This window comes from Theropithecus gelada, chromosome 12 (assembly GCF_003255815.1).
Source record: "Theropithecus gelada isolate Dixy chromosome 12, Tgel_1.0, whole genome shotgun sequence".
In the NCBI taxonomy this organism is placed as follows: Eukaryota; Metazoa; Chordata; class Mammalia; order Primates; family Cercopithecidae; genus Theropithecus; species Theropithecus gelada.
The window spans coordinates 45393377-45414142 of record NC_037680.1 but is presented as its reverse complement, the minus strand read 5'-3'; the positions used below and the strand labels follow the sequence as shown (position 1 = coordinate 45414142).

General features: G+C 37.5%; 1 protein-coding gene across 1 annotated transcript in view; it reads left to right on the top strand.

The window, feature by feature from the left end:
• The window catches only part of ABCB11 (ATP binding cassette subfamily B member 11), a 111417-nt gene that overhangs the window by 52052 nt on the left and 38599 nt on the right, over positions 1-20766 (top strand). The window contains exons 11-18 of the mRNA XM_025404926.1: positions 1941-2054; positions 5179-5289; positions 7406-7531; positions 9216-9419; positions 11056-11226; positions 11720-11921; positions 12781-12844; positions 16975-17077. Of these exons, the coding sequence (XP_025260711.1) occupies positions 1941-2054; positions 5179-5289; positions 7406-7531; positions 9216-9419; positions 11056-11226; positions 11720-11921; positions 12781-12844; positions 16975-17077 (1095 nt within the window). The remainder of the gene's footprint in view (positions 1-1940; positions 2055-5178; positions 5290-7405; positions 7532-9215; positions 9420-11055; positions 11227-11719; positions 11922-12780; positions 12845-16974; positions 17078-20766) is intronic.

Sequence of the window (20766 nt, the reverse complement as noted above, 5' to 3'; positions counted from 1 at the left end):
AACTATGGCTAACAGGCCAAATCCAGCTCACCGCCTATTTTTATAAATAACATTTTACTGGCACAGAGCCACGGTCATTTATTTACATATGTCTGTGGCTGCTTTTATACTACATGGCAGAGTTGAGTAATTACTTCAGAGCCCATATGATCTGAAAAGCCTAAAACACTTATTTGGCCCTTTTGCAGAAAATGTTTGCTGGCCCTGGATCTAGGGCAAATGGAAGGTTCCTTTGCTGAGGTAGGAAAACCTCTGATGCGTGTGCTCTTAAACTAAATTAGACCATAAGAAGTGTTCTGTCTGTCCCTTTACCACCTCCTAAGTGTGGGACCTCAATACTTTCTTCACTGTCAGCATCATCATCACCAACATCATTACTACCATTGAAGTGGCTAGCACTGGATTAATCATCCTTACACACATTATCTCATTTGATCCTTGTAATAATCCTATGAAATATATGCTATCATTATCCCTGTGTTGCAGATGAAGAAATGGGGGCTTGAAAGATTACATAATCTGCCTATGGGAGGAACCACATGCCATAATTGAGGAAAAGGAGATGAAGAGATAATTTTTGTCCCTATGCATAGGCTAGGACTCTAGGGAGAAAGCATGAGTGAGCTAACCCACCACCCACGTAGGGCAGCCCTGGCCCTGTTAATCATCCTAATGTGTGAATGAAGAGGTTACTGAAGAGGGAGAGACATGGCTGAGAGGCTCTGAGACTTTCCATGGTTCAGCCACTCCAGCCACAAGGAAGAAAGAGAAGCAGGAGAGACTCGCGCAATTTGCCCCAGTGTGATAGAACAAATGAGAAGGGTCTGGCCTATGGAAACCATCACAGACCAGGATCATTTGATTACCTGAAAAAGACTACATTCATGCAGGGCCACTCTTTGGCTTGGCAGTAGACTGTAGCCAATGAAACATCCTCTATGCGAGTCACAAGAATAGGACCATTCTTTGGCTGACAGGGTAGAGAGGAGACTGGTATTCCTTCTGGAGGCCAACTTGAGGATTTGCCTCATTGCCTCTTCCTCACCTTTATAAACAGTGCTGATATAAATAAAACAGAGTGCTATTTGGTAGGAACATCTGGGCATGATCAGGTAGCCTTCCCCTAAGGTAATGAGATGACTGCATTGGTAAGTCAAAGAACAGCTGCCCCAAGTCTGCACAGGAACCTGATCACTCCTCCTGCATGTAGCCAGCAACAGGTGAGTCTGGGAGCTAGGTAGAATGGTAGTCAAAAGCCTGGATTCAAATTCTGCTCTACTACTTATGACGTGTTGTAACCTAATGCAAATTAGGAGCCTCCGTACCTGTCTGTTCACTCTTCTGTTGTAAGGATAAAATGAAATAATACAGATAGAACACTTAGAAACATACCTGTTATTATTGTTATTATTGCTGTTATTCATAGTAGTTGCAGTAGTTATCCCAGTGACTACTATAATAGCAGCATTAGTATAGCGGTAACAGCAGTAGCAGGTTGGTTTTGCGTGTACCAGCCTCTAGAATAGTCAGGCTGATCTTAGTGTCTGTATTGTTTTTGGCAACCCTTTAACCAGAAAATCACTATAAGGTTGATTATATAATGAATTCAATGATCAAATCACTATTCAAGTCCACTTTGGGTCTACATGCTACCTTGCTTAGACTTCTTACTCATTTCAAAACAGTTCTACTTTGTAGAAGAGTAATATTCAGTAAAAAATAAAGTGGTCTTCTAAATCATAACAGTGGAAAAATTGGAAATGCTTTACAGAACAAAAACTATTTTGGGTATTTCCAAACAGCCAAAGAGCTAGCTTTCGAACCCACAGAAGAGAATTTCTGATAGCTCTCTGAGTTAACATGGATGACCCAAATGATAGTAATTACGATTTACACATTAACAAAAACACATGAAAAATCTCTCTCTCTTTTCATTTCAGATTTTCCTCAGTGTCATAGTAGGAGCTTTAAATCTTGGCAATGCCTCTCCTTGTTTGGAAGCCTTTGCAACTGGACGTGCAGCAGCCACCAGTATTTTTGAGACAATAGACAGGGTATGTAAAAGCCAAAAGTAAAGTCCATTAACGGGTGGGGGCTGGGGAGAGAGCACCCGTTAAGAATTTACCTTAATGTTAAAAATAGAAGCTATCACAAGGCCCTTAATTTAGCAACACTTATTATATTAAATGCTATCATGTGCTGGTGCCAATTCTTTTTTTTTTCGAGATGGAATTTCGCTCTTGTTGCCCAGGCTGGAGTGCAGTGGCACAATCTCAGCTCACTGCAACCTCCACCTCCTGGGTTCAAGCGATTCTCCTGCCTCAAGGGAGTGAATGCAACAAGAGAACAAGTAAGAACCCTGTTCTTTACTCATGCTGGGAGAGGACAGGCAGTAAAGAAGTATGCACATTCAAAGATAAGACAATAGCAGAGAGTGGTAAGTAAAGGAAGGAAATGAAATAGGGCAATGTGACAGCGATTGGGGTGGGAGAAGGAGTCTTTAAATTGGTTGGTGGTGACAGCCAATGCTATCTCTGAGGAGGCAGCATTTGAGCAGAGAACTGAAGAGTCAGCCATGCAAAGGGAGATTCGAGGGGGTGGGATATGGGAAGTAAGAACAGGGAGGGCATTCATGGAAGAGAGGCCCCCAGGTTGGGAAAGGTTGCTGATTTAAAGAAGCTGAAACAAGCCCAGTGCAACTGAATAGCGTGAACAAGGGGCAGAGGCTGGAGGCATGGGAAGGGCCATACCATGCAGGACTTCAAGGCCATGTCCATAAAATTCGCTTATCTTCTAAATATGGCAAAAGGGATTTTATTGGTTAGTCTATAGAAGCACACTGGAGGCCAAGCTAGGGAGTCAAAATCCAAGGACGCGCCAGGCATGGTGGCTCTTGCCTGTAATCCCAATACTTTGGGAGGCCAAGGTTTGCGGGTCGCCTGAGCCCAGGAGTTCAAGACCAGCCTGGGAAACATGGTGAAAACCTGTCTCTACCAAGAACACAAAAATTAGCCAGCCACAGTGGCATGTGCCTGTAGTCCCAGCTATTTAAGAGGTTAAGGTGGGAGGATTACCTGAGCCCAGGGTGGCTGAGGCTACAGTGAGCCATGATTGCGCCACTGCACTCCAGCCTGGGCAACAGAGTGAGAACCTGTCTCAAAAAACAAACAAACAGAAAGCCAAGAACAGAAGGGGAAGTTGGTAATTTGTTGTTCTTTCTCTCTTAAAAAAAAAAAAAAAAAAAGCCCTGAGCTGAGTCCAAAGCAAGCCCTGGAAATCCAGAGGTGATTTGTGGGTTCACTGAACCTGTTTGGTTCCCTGTCCCCTGTTTGATACTTTTTCGCCAAACAGTGAAGTTGTAACCTACTAAGGAACTGACTCATTGCTTTATCTGTTTTTATAATTTGGGGTGTCATATACAAAGAGATTGTTGAAAACCACATAAAAATGTTCATGGTGGCTCACACCTGTAATCCCAGCACTTTGGGAGGCCAAGTCAGGAGGATGGCTTGAGTCCAGGAGTTTGAGACAAGCCTGGGCAACCCTGTCTCTACAAAAAATTTTAAAAGTAGCTGGGTGTCATGGCACATGCCTATAGTCCCAACTAGTCAGGAGGTTGACATGGGAGGATGGCCTAAGCCCAGGAATTTGAAGATGCAGTGAGCTATGATCACACCACTGCATTCTGGCCTGGGTGACAGAATGAAACCCTGTCTCTGAAAAAGAAAAAAAGTTGATGTCAATGTATTCAAATTCTACCTCTTTCTTAAGGTTGTTATATGCTCGAATAAGATGATGACTCTAAAAGTGCCCTGAAACTAAAAAATTAAGGCATTTAAAAATTGTTATCTTTATTAGCAACCCAATAAGAAGGCAGATTACATTATACTCCTAAATAGAGCTAAAGTGACTGATATGGTTTGGCTTTATGTCCCCACCCGAATCTTCTCTGGAACTGTAATCCCCATGTGTCGAGGGACAGACCTGGTGGGAAGTCATTGGATCATAAGAGCATTTTCCCCCACGCTGTTCTTGTGATAGTGAGGGAGTTCTCATGAGATCTGACGGTTTAAAAGTGGCAGTTTCCCCTACGTGCTTTGTCTCCTGCCACCATGTAATACGTGCTTTGCTTCCCCTTTGCCTTCAGCTGTGGTTGTAAGTTTCCTGAGGCCTCCCCAGCCATTTGGAACTGTGAATCAATTAAAACTCTTTTCTTTCTAAATTACCCAGTCTCAGGTATTCTTTATAGCGGTGTGAAAGTGGACTAATACAGTGATGAATTTCTGTCACTAGTTATGGACAAGGGAAGAAGATGATGCTGGAGTGTTCTGGTAGCAGGAGGAGGCCCTCACTTTGCTCTGATTAACCAGAGTGGTTAAATTCTAGATTGGGCTTGTTGCTTAGCAAAAGAGGTGAAATTCAGGACAAGAATTGAAAGTTGGTAGCATTTGAAGACATCATTTAGGAACACTCAGTTTTAATCATCATCTACCATGGATACTCAAAAGAATACCCTTGGACCCCAGATTGGTTGATTAGTTGCATGGTCCTAGAAACTTAATCTCTCTTCAATTTCTCTGCTTCTTCAACTGAAAAATGGGCATATCACCTGTCTAGTTTGGTCATGGTGACAATTATGTAAATAAAAGTATGAAAACACCTTGTACATTGCCTCCTGTATTATCTTAATAATATAGTAATATAAAATATATTATAATATTGTTAACATATACATTTATAATATTAATACAACATTAATACAATATAATATGTATTATTATATAATAGTACACATATAATATCTCAGTAATAAGTCAATAAATAATAGCAATTAAATAAATTAATTAAATATGTATTATGTTAATATATAATATCTCAATAAGTAGTGATTATTCTCACTATTATTAATAAATGTTTAATGTATAAATATCTTTGGCATATCTCTGCAATGTTTTATCTGGTTGTTGCTCTAGTAAATTCAAATTAAGATACATGCAAACTAAGAGGCACAATAAATATATACATCTTCATTTGAATTTACTCATAAAGCAGAGCAACAACCAGATAAAACATTGCAGAGATATGCCAAAGATGTTTCTTAGTTTGAATTTACAATTTGAATTGAGTTGTGCATCTTAGTTTGAATTTACACTGTGTCCTTTTTGTATTTCACTCCAGAAACCCATCATTGACTGCATGTCAGAAGATGGTTACAAGCTGGATCGACTCAAGGGTGAAATTGAATTCCATAATGTGACCTTCCACTATCCTTCCAGACCAGAGGTCAAGGTGAGTGCTGGTCTTTTCCCCAGAACAATAGATGTTTTCTTCTTTGATGATTTATTTGCATAACCACAAATTGCTCATTTTCTGAAGCCTGACTCAGTTCCTAGGAATAGGGAATAGAGGTGTCTTTATCTGGAAGTATCCTCCAGTGTTGGCTCATCTCAGGCAACACACCACATTCCTTTGTGATAACCATAATGTGCAAATCCCCTGGTTAGGACACAGTCTGGCAGCACATTCAGGCTAAAAGAACCATAGGACACTCTGTTGAAATGAGTGGCAGGTCCTGTCTTTCTATGCATGTGCTAGATAAATGACAAGGCAGTTAGAACAATCAAGAAGCACAGGTTCCTCCCAACCTTCGTAGAGACTGCAGAAAGTGGAGGACACTGAGTATACGGTGTGAAGAGGCAAAGGAAAGCTGCCATTATGTAGGTTTTTACTTCCCATCTGTGAATTCACTAGGGCCACTGCATCAGCCTTTATAGGAAGGTATCCTTGTGATATTATGCTCTCGTGTCTTGTTCAGGGCACATGGTGAAAAAAAATTAATTTCCTACCTTTAAATTATCTTAAAAGGCAATTTACTCTACAGGAAAATTAGGATCTACTACCCCTGAATAAATTGGCTTTGAAATTAGACTTATTCCTCATTTTCAACAGAGTATCTCTAGCTACTCTCTCTTAATAATATTTCTGTTATCTGCACAGAACTAAATCCCATTTTGTTAGCATAACTTCACTCTGACACTACATACCTATCATACATATATATATATAATTCTCTCTTTTAATATATGAATATATACAGAAAGAAGGTAAACATATACATAAAATGCAGGTCAATATTTATATAATATTTATAGTATATAATACATAAATATATGATATGTAAATATATATTTACCTATGTTTTATATTTATATATACATACCTACATTATCGGTATGTAGGTAAATATAAATATATCTATAAATATATATGACAAATGTACAAATACAGGTGTATATCTCTATTTACCTACATTATATACATAAATATATAAAACATAAGTAAATATATATTCTGATTCCATACTTAAAGTATATTTTTATTACCTATTACATATCTACCTAAACATCAAATATTATAATGTGTGTAAAGGTGCTTTGTAAGCTATAAATTACAAAGTAGTACACATAGCTAAAACTTATATTAAGTTGGTGGAAAGTAATTATGGTTTTTGCCATTACTTTTAATAGCAAAATAAAATCTCCTTACTTAAACCTATATGTATTTATTCATAGTACAAGTATGTTTTTAACCCTCTGTGTGCCAGATTGTACTGGCCTGTAATAATAAACAAGCACATTTGATGCCTGCTTGCCCTGGGAGCTTACAGTCCAATACAGACTAATAAGTGAAAATGTATTTGCAATTTTGACTCCTAGTGTGAAATGAAAGGTGTGAGATTTTGTGACACAGAGGACCCCAAGCCACACTTTTCATAATCAGTACAAAAATCACCTCTTAATTGGTGAAAATATTTGACGGATAGTTATGAATTAGCTTCTCATTCTTTCCTCACAAGACCTACTAGCCAGCATTCAGTCTCTACCTAGCAAACACACTATGAATATTTATTAAGTAAGTTTATTCAAATGGTATGTTCATACACCATACACAGGAAGGGTGGCTTACAGTCTGCAAATTATCTTACTGTTAATCCATGATCAGTAAATTAGTACTATATTTCTAACTTAATGGTTTTTTTTCTTTAACTAATTGGCATAGTCTCCTTATCCTAGTATGTCAGGAATATTTTAAATTAGATTTTGGAACATAATTTCGAAAGTTAACATGTCTTATTTACTTCACCTGTGTTAATGTACATCATTTCTTTTCTTGGTCATGGCTCTCAGTGAAATAATTAAGTAATGTGCTAAATGCCAAAACCTCACCCTTGCCAATGTTTTCTTTTGCTGGTTATTGATGGATATCAGTGGACATTGCTTTGGGGGCATACGTAAACACACACGCAGACACCGAGTATCCACAAAAAGCCTCTGCACTTGTAGCCCAAATGTTTGATTTGGTAAACAGTGACAATCTGAACTTTGCTCTTTTCTTTCTTCTCCAGATTCTAAATAACCTCAACATGGTCATTAAACCAGGGGAAATGACAGCTCTGGTAGGACCCAGTGGAGCTGGAAAAAGTACAGCACTGCAGCTCATTCAGCGACTCTATGATCCCTGTGAAGGAATGGTGAGTGTCTTCCAGAAACTCCTCAATACATGGGACAGTAAAGGGCAAATGGCAGCATATTGATCAAACAGAAAGGCGTGGCATACATTGAGACTGTGCTGGCATGCAGAGTTAATGATTTGTTACTGAATTGATGGGATACGCTCCCTACATGGTACCAGTGTTCAATGAATAACCAGTCAATTCCATTCACTGTGTAATGTAACTGAATGTGCAGATACAGTCAGGTGTGGCATAACAACATTTCAATCAGTGATGGATTTCATATATGATGGTGGTTCCGTAAGATTATGATGGACCATATATAGAAATCTGACATATGTCACTTCATGGCATTGCAGATCAAGTTAAGAGAAATGATTGATTTTAGTAATAGTGCTAGGACATTTGGAAAAAAAAAAAAAATATATATATATATATATATATATACACCATCTAAATTTGTGTAACTACACTGTGATGTTCGCCAATGATGAAACCGCCTGAGGACTCATTTCTCAGAATGTATCCCCATCGCTTGACTATAAATAACTGTACATTTAAAATGCTATTGATGCCTCTTCAGTGAACTATCTATTCCACTTTTTTCTTTGTATTATAACAAAAATGTTATTGTGTCCTTAAGTTCTCCAAACACTAAATATAGGAACAATAACAGGACTTGAAATTAAGAGATAGCCGTCCTAAGAAACTAAGAAAAATGAGTATTAGTAATTGCCATTTATTTATCACATATTATGTGTCAGATACTTTATTAAAATAATTACTTATTGTCACAATGACCCCCAAAGGTACAAAGGCCCATTTGACAAACAAGGAAGCAGAGAGTCAGAGAGATGGAGAGTTGTCTAGGGTCATTCAGCATGTAAATGACCAAGTCAGGATTGAATCCAGGTGTGTTTGGTTCCAAAGCCCATGCTCTTTTCACTCTGTCTCAAAATCATTCTTGTCAGCATCTCCTTGATGCCTTGAGACGGAATCGTTTAACTGTGTATTTAATGGCTTCAACAAAATGAGTTCTCTATCATGCATATAATATTACACAGGCATGGCAAATATAACAGAGTTTTCGTTTTTCACAGACATCTCATCTCTGATTGGGTAGTCTTCACTACATACTACCATAACTGCACTCTGGATATATAGAAATCATAGTTTCTTGATGTAAGATTTTTACATTTTTACTAATAGTGATTTTTATTTGCTCCCACTGATAGTTTCACTTGCTTTTTAACAGCAAACTGTTATTTGATGAATCTGGCCAGAAATAAGACTTACTATAATCCACATATACAAGATAGGGATCATTGTTTATTTTTACTGTATCTTTTGAGTCCATTTTCATCAAAACTCAAAAGATATAAAAATATTTAAAATATAGTGAATAACTGACTCTACTCTTTACTGGAATCAAAAATTTGTCCATTCCTGGGCCAGTGGTGTTAAATTAACTGACCTTTATTTACATCATTTATGTTTCTACAATGAATTGTTCTGCAGCTATACTTGATTTCAATTATATATTATCATCCTTATATAAAGAACCACATTTCAAGAGGAATTGTTTCCATTAGAATCTTAATGGCCTCTATTTTTTCTGCCCATTGGTCAAGTATGACATAATATTATGATTCAGAACCCTGAAAGGTTCCAAAAGTTGTGATGTTGTGCCCATGCTCTCTAGGTGACCGTGGATGGCCATGACATTCGCTCTCTTAACATTCAGTGGCTTAGAGATCAGATTGGGATCGTGGAGCAAGAGCCAGTTCTGTTTTCTACCACCATTGCAGAAAATATTCGCTACGGCAGAGAAGATGCAACAATGGAAGACATAGTCCAAGCTGCCAAGGAGGCCAATGCCTACAACTTCATCATGGACCTGCCACAGGTACCCTAGCCGTACATTCCTGAGAGAAACCAAGATGTCATAGAAGGAAAAAAAGTAGCACACTTATACACATTTCTTTTCATATGATTCCCAAGTAATTAAATTCTTAAGCCATGTTTTAGCTTCATGTCTGAAAAAGTACCATGAGTTTTTCCTTTCATCTGAAAATACACTGTTTATATGTTCAAATCTATCAAAAAAGGAAGTTTTCTTTTGAAAAGCTCCCTTTGTTGGTAATATATTAAACATCTACCAAAATGGGGAACTATCTTTTTTAAAACTCCTTTGACATAGATACAGTGTCCTTATTCCTTTTATTAAGCATTTGTCTAAGCAGATGCTAAACGTCATGTGGCAATAACTTGCACAATAATCTCATGATGTCTACTCTTATAATTTTCTTGTGCTTAGGCAGCTAATATTGTGTCAAAAATTATTCTTTGTCTATCTCCATTCTAAGCAACAACAACTGCAAAAGCCAACTCTTCAGCATTATACTTAAATGGATTTCGCCACCGATGGTCTGCTAAGTCAAAGAAGAGTTATTGTAAAGAGTTAACATGTGTACGGTTCTTACTACACACCAGGCACTGTTCTAAGCACTTCACATCTATTAACTCATTAAATCCTCACAACAGCCCTGTTAAGCAGCTAATATTATTATCTCCATCTACAGATGGAAAACTGAGGTTCTAAGAGGTCAAAGAGCTTGCTCAAGATTATACAGCATGTAAGTGGAAAGACAAGGTTCATACTGAGGTGGTCTGCCTTCAAAGTCAGTGATCTTGAACACTTCTCTTTCAGCTTTCTAAATTCTCTTTATGAATAGGATTGCAGCTGTGGCTATGATACAGCCTAGTAGTTGAAGAGTATAAAGCTTGAGAATCAGACTGCCTTGATACAAATCCCAGCTTCTCTATTTATAGACTTCATGAACTTTCTCAAGTTACTTTATTTCTTTGGGCCCAGTGTTTCCTTATTCATCAGTTGCAAATAGCAGCACCTGCCTCATAAGGTATCTATGAGAACTAAAAGAGATGTTATGTGTAAAAAGCTCAGCACCATGCTTTATTCACGGTAGGGGCTCAATTCGTGTTGGTTAGTAATAAGCAAAATAAGTGTCTGTCCGTTAATACCTAATTATTAGATTCCAATGTTGTGCTAGACCTGTGAGAGAATCAGTAACCATCTTCTGTCAATGATAATCCTTATAAAGCTAGTTTGACCTTTTATTCATAATACAAAAGCAGCCTTTGCATTATGTTTTGCTGTGTCGTCTAACAAGAGACAAGAGACAAGGACTTGCTCTGTGCTTTAATCCTCTAAGATAGATATTTAGGACCGTGACCAATTTTTATTTTGGTTGAAAAATCTTATTTGAAGTTGAACTAAAGAGGAACATTTACATAGCCCAGTAAACCCTGGAATAAAAGCATAAATCAATTTTTTTATTTCACACGTAAACATTGATTAGACAATAACCTGTCTGGGGAAGGGAAATTTCTTTCAGTGGAAGTCGCAGCAGTGAAAATTTGTGCTTGAGAAGAAAGCCATAATAGAAAGGACATTGTAGTGGATCACTGTCAGAAGCCATCAAATTCTTTTCCCTTCATGACTGGTGTCACCTTCCATCTAGCAATTTGACACCCTTGTTGGAGAAGGAGGAGGCCAGATGAGTGGCGGCCAGAAACAAAGGGTAGCCATCGCCAGAGCCCTCATCCGAAATCCCAAGATTCTGCTATTGGACATGGCCACCTCAGCTCTGGACAATGAGAGTGAAGCCATGGTGCAAGAAGCACTGAGTAAGGTTTGTGGAAGTCTCAGTCCATTTGACAGGTCCATGTGGAAATGCTTGTGCTGCTGCAGGAAAGGCAGCTCATTGTGGGGTGGGAGGGATGGGAGTAGTTGATACTACATGGGTTCATGCATCTAGTCTGATTGTTTAGAAAATATTAGCTGACTACAATCTTCCTCACAGTTGAACAGAAGAAAGTTATAATTTGTTTCCAAAAGCTACACATGTAAAAGTTTAAATCTTATGAAGATTAGCTTATGATATTTTTTAAATTACCTTAAAAAAAAAATTTAGCTGTTGATTAATGGCAGCAACAGGGCCAGTGTGTGTTGGGGTTTATGGCTGCAAGAAAATGTGCTGGCCTTTTCTAATGTCTGCACAGCCTGTTTAAGAATATTCCCAGGAACAAAGGATGTAACTTTCCTATGGATTCTGAGATGATCCGAAGGTCAGTGTCAGCTCTGTCTTACAGTTTTGTTTAATGGTGCACTGCACATTCTTACAGATTCAGCATGGGCACACAATTATTTCAGTGGCTCATCGCTTGTCTACGGTCAAAGCTGCAGATACTATCATTGGTTTTGAACATGGCGCTGCAGTGGAAAGAGGCACCCATGAAGACTTATTGGAAAGGAAAGGTGTTTACTTCACTCTAGTGACTTTGCAAAGTCAGGGAAATCAAGCCCTTAATGAAGAGGACATAAAGGGCAAGTGCTTTTTCCCTATACTTGTACGTTATATTAAATAGTTAATGTCTATAGTGCTTTATGGTTTTCTATGTATTTCAATGCACACTGTTCTCCCAACAACCCTGGCAGGCATTATATAGATGGTAAAGGAAACAACTGAAGCTCAGGAAGCTAAGCTATCTAATCAAGTTATAGCACTAAAACCAAGGTCTTCTAACTTTCAATTTTATCCCCTCTTTTTTTGTTGTTTAGCCTGTGCAAATGGAAGAGGCTTCCTAGAGTGTGTTCCGCACACAGTAGAAGCTTCATGCTTATTGGCTGAGTGAATTAATCAATGACAAGAAAGTGTAATACTTATTTTCAAATGTAGATAGATACTTCAGGTTCTAGTGCATGTTCTTTTTTATCAGTCTGAATTTTCAGACTTGGTGGTTACCGCAGTCTAAATTAACCAACCACTCTAAACTTTCTCTACCATTTCACTCCATTAGGTGTAACTACTATATACATTTAATATATGAGGATTATTCTGAACAGACTTTTGAAAAGTTCAGTGTTTCTATCATTTTTTTTTGCTACTTCTGATGAACTTCTCTTAAACTTTTTATGATTTATGCTAAAAAATACCTATTTCTATAGAGGTAACAAGCTATTGTATGGTTTAAATGACTCAGTCTTGCTGAGTATTTTGAAATTTTATGTTAGAATCTGCAGGACAAGTCCCGAGTTTTATTTATTGCCAAAAAGTTAACAGAATGTTTTGGCATTAGACATAGTAATTATATTCTAAGCAAACATAGTAAAGAATTCTACTTAGGTATGGTTCTGTTCATTATATGTACTAAAGAATTGCTCATGCTGTGTTGAGTAGGAAAAGATGCAACTGAAGATGACATGCTTGCGAGGACCTTTAGCAGAGGGAGCTACCAGGATAGTTTAAGGTAAGTTCAAGTCACGGGGCAGATTTCAAGGTTTCCAAATATTCTTAGGAGTCCTCTGTAGTCATAATCCTCAGAGAATATCTCAGGTACAACAAGGAAACTCTGAGTAGACTGCCAGGTCTTGTCAAATATAAACATGCAAATGATCCTTGGTTGCTCTGTTGACATTTCTGTCACCAATTCATGGTTTTTTTTGTTTACCTTCTCATCTTATTGGGGATAAGGGTTACAATGGAGATGCTTCATGGTTAAAATGTTGTGTATTGAGCTTAGAAAGGGGACTTCTTTTTTTTTTTTTTTTAAAAATCGGTGTTTAGTGTTTCTCAGCTCCAAGCTAACTGTGGTATGAAACACTGTCTTATATGAAGGTCAAATTCATACCTTTAGCTCCATTCTTTAATCTACTGAGGGACAATTGAATTACAAACACTTCTGCTCCCAGAGTAACCCATCTGAAGTCAAATCATTCCTTAACAAGATGAAATAAGAAATGTAATTTTTTAGCATTTAAAAAGAATTTTCCTAAATAAGAGCTATTTATTTTTCTCTGGATCAATATAAAGCTGTTTACTTTCAAAATATATTTTTGGAGTATGCTATTAGTGAGGCTATACACTTTAGTCTTTCATCCTGGTTTAAGAGTTTCAATAAAACTGTTCCTCTAATGTTAAAAGTCTGTATTAAGAAGAATTCTGCCCAGGAGTGTTTGTCTATATTTATAACCGTTACTCAAGGTTTTTTTTTTTTTTTTTTTCTTAAGTCAGAAGGTTTTTAATAGGCAATGAGATGGCAGCAATCTCTCTACAATTGCCCTTTCCATTTCTAGGACATTTAATGCAAGGCTGTGCAAAGTCTCAGAGATAGGACTTGCACATTCAAGATGGATAATTATTTATTGAAAAATCATTAAAAAGCCTTAAAATAAAACATTCAGCTAACAATTCCAAGTAGTTCAAACACAGATTTATTCATTTAAATATTCAAAGAATAGCTCACAAAAAGTAGTGTATTTATTTTCAGATGTAGATAAATACTTCAGGCCCTAGTATATCTTTTCCTTATCAATTTGAATTTTCAGACTTGGGTTTTCCTTTCTTGTTGAGAACAAGTTTATTCAAACAAATTTTAAGAAATGTTAGTTTGATTGAATTTATTGAATTTGGCAAACAACAAAGCAATAGCTTCACATTACTCTGTCATGTAAAAGGTATAAAACAATGTTATAGGCACCTGATAGTAAGTTTAGTCACGCTTTTCTGATTGGAATACTAAATTTAAATCATTGAAGTCATTATAATCACAACCCGAAAATATCAACTAACTTCTTAAACACAGAGAATGACTAGGCATCTCTTTCGGTCGGTAGGTTAAAGGTTGCAAAGTGGAGATGTTTCTTATGATCAGGCCAACAAGAAAATAAATATTTTCTTAACTCTTCAGATGAACAAAATTCTACCCATGCTAAGTAGTTTATTTGCAGTTTATTATTAGGACTAGATAACCATTTAAATATGAACATTAATTTGACTATAGTTTCTCACAAATGCTACATTTTGGTGATTAGGATGAGAAATCCAGAAATACAATGTACACACAGAAAGTAGCTATTAACCTTCTGCAGAGAAAGATTTGTATATTTGAGTATGAAAGTCTGTTAAAATATCTCATTGTATATGCTGACAGATTTCTTTTGTCGTCGTTAAAAGATGACTAAATGAAGTGCTAATATGTATCTTGTTTCTTTGGTTCCAGTTTTATCTGATGGCTAAGTTCCTTTTCAGCAATATATTTTAGATTCAAGAACAATTTAATAGAAAACAGCCACAAATTTCCTAAATAATAATGTTGAGAAAGAGTATTCCCCCAAGTTAGTTGTTTTTATTTGCAGTGAGAAGTGGTACACAGCTTCAGAGAAGGGGAGGGACAGATGTTGTCAGTTTCTCAAAAGGGATGGTGTTTCTGGTAGATGAGAGAGGTAAACCTGCCTAGCACATGCACTGCCCATGGCCTCATGAGAGCCTAGGCTAGACAGCATGAATGATCTGGAGAATGGTGAAAGAGAGATACTTAAGAAATATAAAGTAGATATCCAAGGGGTAAAGGATATAGGTCTTCCCATACTCAGAGCTGGAAGGTAGTCAGTCATATGTTGATGGCCTCTCCTCCTCCACAAACTCCTACCTTGGAGTCCATTGCTGTGCGTTTGCTTTTTAGGTCCTTGACCTTAAGTCTCCTCCTATCATGCACCTTGTTCTCACCTGCAGACGTAAGCCTACTCTGCATACCTTCTGAGGAAGACATCCTGACCTCTGTTGCCTAACTGGGAGAAATAACTTCATTGCTGTGGAGTTTCAGGCTAGGTGGGAGGGAGTCTCTGGAGGTGTCCCAGAAGCCGGTTTGATGGCAGGAAGTAGCGTTGAGGAGTGTTTAATGCCTGGTCATAATGAGACTTGGCAAGAGTCTGAATGTGCAAGAGCAAGGAAGAGGGAGGGCTTGAGGTAATTGCATGGTGTTGAACCTGGGTGACTAAGAGGATGGCAGTGCTGTTAACATGAAATGGGAACAAATTGGAGTAACTCAGTTGATGTATTACTGCCTTCTCTAGAAGGCTGGGTGAGCATATAGTAGGCAGGCACCACCTTGGTATTTGTTTTGGTCTAATATCACTTGGATACAAAATGCTAGAGGAAGATATGTGAATGGATTCATCTACAGGGCACTAAAACAGTTGATGCAGGTCTCCTCATCACTCACATCTCTCTCTTTACACCATTTACTTTAGGCGATTCTTTCTAAAACACAGTCTTCAGCATTGCCTCTTAGCCATTAAGACTGTTTACAAATGACTGAAAACCTAACCCAACCTGGCTTTACCTTTAGAGAGAAAGAATCAGCTCACATAACTAAATATTCCAAAGATGCTTTGGCTTCAGGCAAGGCTAGAGCTTCAGTGATACATCCAAGATAGATACCAGTTTCTCTCTCTTCCTTTCTCAGCTCGACTATTTCACCATTGGCTTCATTTTTCAGGAAACTTCTTTTTTTGAAGGTCTCAACATAATTGTCAACAACTCCCAGCATTAAATACGTTAAGGTTAACGTAGAGGAGAAGGGGGGCCTCCTTCCCAGGAGTCTGGGGGAGGGAAGAGAAGGGTGGAGCCTGAACCAATCACTTCCCATGCTTATCATGTACTCAGTATATTCAGCAAGCAAGCCTGTCCTCCCCTGTCTCCATGATTCTGTTTGTACTGTTCTCTCAATCAGAAATGCTCTTTTCTATAGTCTGCAAATCACCAAATCCTACCTGAGCCATCTCATCCATGAATCTTGCCTTGGTAACACCTGCCATACGTTTCTTTTTCATTTGACTTTCCATACTCTTTATTCAAACCTGCCTAATAGCACTTACTACATTCTTCTTTACATCAGGGTGTGGTACAGGCCTCTTCTATAAGATTCAAACTTTCTGAAGGAGACATCTGTCATTGGCTAGTCTTTGTGTCCCCGACATCACTTGGCCTTTGTTTGTGTGTTGTAGATGCCCAATAAGCTTCTGTTGAATTAATGAATATATGAATGAACACATTGAGCTAAATTATATTTCAACAAGATACTCATTCATGCATCTCTAGGGGTAGTACATAGCCTGGAGAAAATATCTTCAGAGGCCCTGTTTCCACATATCATTTGTAACCATGCTAAAGTGAACACATCAGGTATGAGAGAGAGAGATCAAGACCACAATCTAAGCCAGAGGAAGGTAAAGGAAATAGACTGTTGCAAAGGCAGCAATTAGCAGAACCAGGGTTTAGAAAGTATTTGAGCCTTAGGTGGTTTTTTGATGAACTGGTAGGACAACTTTGCTCCGTTTCTCTTTCTCCCTCCCTGACTGCACTCTGAATCTGGGTCCAATGCTTGCAAGATATTAGGGCCCAGAGCAATCAACCTGATTAGCTCTACCATAAGAACAGCTCTGTCAAACCTAACCTGCAGGCTCCCTTTCCTGGTTACCATGTGACCTACCAAACATTTCTATTTATTTGACATATGAGATGTAAACTTGGACACCAGTTGATCCTGCTCCAATCTGGCCACAGTCTACATTGTTTTATCTTTCTGTTTGTTTACAGAGCTTCCATCCGGCAACGCTCCAAGTCTCAGCTTTCTTACCTGGTGCACGAACCTCCATTAGCTGTTGTAGATCATAAGTCTACTTATGAAGAAGACAGAAAGGTCAGGCACCAACTGCTCATGGGGGGAAATGGAAGAAGTCTCTCCTGGGGACTGTTGGGTGCCCTTTAAGCCTGAGAATATGAGTTTTCTAGGTATATACCTAGCAGTGTTTCAAGTCAGACTAAAAGACAGAACATTAAGACCTAATGAAAACTCTAAATTTTAGACAATATTTTTAGTGCAGATTAGTTAATTGATTACTTTTAAGAATACAAGGTAATGAAAACTGGACTTCTAAGGGTTAATTAAGAGTCTTAGACAAACTATTCTAACAAACACAGAATGTGTGAATTATAGGTACTTAGCAGATTATTTGCTCATATGTAGAAATCCTTTTATAAAAGTTAAGAATACCTGAAAACTTTTTTTCTCAAATTTTAAAATTTCTTTCTTAAATTACAATAATTTTGGCAAAACTATCTTGATCAACAAAGGTATTTGAATAGGCTAGCCCTTATTACAAGTTATCAAAATATTTGAATTAATGGAAGCCAATTAGGTTTCACAGACATTTGTTGATTTCATACAATTTTATAATGGTTTTAAGATACATTTAAATTAATGCTATCAATTTTAACATAATTCAAAGTACCATAAAATTAAAGATCTAGGAGGGGAAACAACATGTATAGCAATATACAATTTCTTCCTAAGGATACAAGTGTTCTGCTCTTGTAGACATTGTCTAATTTTCACATAAAGAGCCCACCTATTCTCCTCCAAGCCTTTCTTCATTACTGCACGTTATGTTTCAGCCCTGATACTCTCACATTCATTCCCCTACCACCCTTCATTAGAAAATTTTCATGGCAATTTTCTTATTGAGCCTTAATCAAAGTCATGCTGACTTATCCCCTTTCTAAATTATAAGCTTCTTAAAGTGAGTGATACATCTTATTTGTGTCTGAATCAACTTGGTCACCTAACCTAGTGCCTTGCACTTAGTAAGGCATCAGGAGATTTTAAAAACTAGAGTGAAAAATTGTCTACAGTAAAATAAAACCCCAACTGCAAGACTTATCAAAGCAAATAAGTCAGAGAATTTTTTAATTACAAGCACATCCATTATACATGATGTAATTTCAAATTGTCTTAAATAAAATTCCAACACATGAATCCACTAGGCAGTCATTACAAACATTGGTTCACAATGGACAAATTTGGAACAAAGTAGCATACTCTTTATGACCTTATGAAAATGACAAGGGAATGATGGGGTTCTCTTTTGTTTTTAATGTATTAATATTGAATAAACAGGGGTCTCAATTTCTAACAGATGCTTTAAATAAATTCCATAGAACACGTTTTCTCAGGAGCAGCAGGATGAAGCACAGTGAGAGAACACGCATTTAGCAAGCATAGTTTCTTACTGCATCCTGCCACTAAAGACTCAACTGCTCTTCCAGTTCTAGAAATAGCTACTTCATTGAGTCCATGGTGCTGCCCCAAATTACTATAAGATGTATTATATAAGAACAGGAGTTTAATAGAGCTTCAGGGGAGAAAGAACCAAACACTACGTTGACATTTCTATTGAACCACAGCAATACCAATCATATTTAATTTTTGCCTTTTAATTTTTTCTAGTTTCTGGGTAAATACTTGACAATAAAAGTAAAAGTAAAAGGATGGAAAGAAGGGAGGGAGGGAAGGAAAATCTGACTTTTTTATTGTTGTTTTTCAAGCTGGTAGAGGACCTAGCATAGGTGTAGGGGATCATCAGATTCCCTGGACATCTGGAGATCAGATTCCCATAGAGTTCTCTTGATGCAGGAACAATTCAGGAGGGAACTATTTAACTAAAAGGAAATCTAAATCAAATATATGGGCTAGTTTTACAGTGATTAAAATGTTTCATATTATGTTCTACTAGTCAGCATTATATATTTAGAATAGAACAATTAAACTCAATTATATGTAGACCAGTATACGTTTTAAAAGATGTGACTTTATTTTCTCTCTAGTTAAGGGAGATAGAAAGGAAGAAGAGAGAGAAAAATGATAGGGGAGCCAATGTGATTATACTAAAGCTCCAAGGGGAAAAGTTCTCATATTAATACCACTGGTTTGTACAATAATTTTATTAGTACTTCAGGTTTAAAAAATTAATGATTTTTGAAAAGAAAATAATGGAAAGGGGTTAATAAAATGTGACATGAAATTTCTAATCTCAAGTAACATTATAGAGTAAAATGTTGCTCTGTTTTGGTATTTTAAAGTATTTTAATACTTAACTCAATTCCACAAGCCCAAGCATTGGTGAAATCCTTTCTGTTTCTCATGTTGATGGAAAAGACCTAACCTTACCTCTGTAGATTGGAAAATACTCTTATGGTGTTAAAGGTCAATTTACACAAAGGAGTTATCTCCACCTTGTGGTCTTGTGGAGTATTGACTCTAAAACTTGGAACCGTTTCCTGAGAAGTCTGTGCTTTCACCCAAAGGCTCATGGTTAGTTGGTGACAGAGATGAGACTATACCCATTTATCCTTGCTCTCCAAGCAGTACTCTTAGCTGTAAATGGGGTCAGATGTTAGTTACAATGTTGACAACATTAAGTTTAGGATTAGGGAAACCCACAGGCTAAAGGTTTTAGTCTCTAATATTTAGGCATCTCTTTCAGTGAAACTAAAACACAAGGCAGAACATGTATAAGATCAAGTCAGGATCAAATATTAGACACCCATAACTGCATCACAGGTAACTTATAAGATAGGATTTGGGCATTGGTTAAGATAAGACAGAGATGGGACCCATAAAAATGGCTCTCAGTATTAGTTCATTTGAAAAATCTCTGCTCCTTTGTCATAGTTACCACTTTTTATCATCAAATCTTAAAGTTATTATTAGGGCAGGAGACCTCTATTGAATGGATTGCAGAAATTAGTGTAACAAAGTATAGAAAGCAGGACCTAAGATTTAAGTCAGAGGTTTTTTTTTCCTCTGGCCTACACAGAAGATGTAAGAAAGGAAATTGAGAAAAGCCCAGTGTCTAGCATTGAACTATGAATCCATCATAGTAGATGAGAAATTTAAAATAAATCTCTTGTTGCATGTATGCAGCATGGACATAAAAATTTCATTCATTCTTTTATCCCATAAACATTGATTGTACACTATGAAGTGCCAGGTATCGCACTGGGGATGCAAAGATGAGTAAGAGCTTTCTCCCTACTATGCAGCTGCTGACAGGCACTTCTTTATATATAACTTTTTTTTTTTTTTTTTTTTTTTGAGACGGAGTCTCGCTCTGTCCCCCAGGCTGGAGTGCAGTGGCGCGATCTCCACTCACTGCAAGCTCTGCCTCCCGGGTTCACGCCATTCTTCTGCCTCAGCCTCCTGACTAGATGGGACTACAGGCGCCCGCCACTGCGCCCGGCTAATTTTTTGTATTTTTAGTAGAGACGGGGTTTCACGGTGGTCTCAATCTCCTGACCTTGTGATCCGCCCGCCTCGGCCTCCCAAAGTGTTGGGATTACAGGCGTGAGCCACCGTGCCCGGCTGTATATAATTTTTAAAAAGTGCTATGCAACCTGCCACTGCTACAATTGAGGTACAAGGAAACACATATAAATTTTATAATTTTGCCTGTGAGTTACAATTTGTTGTTAATGTATTAATCTCCTCTGTATGTTTAATTTTGCAAAATCAGAGAGAAAAATATTTCTTTACAGAATGACTTTAATTAT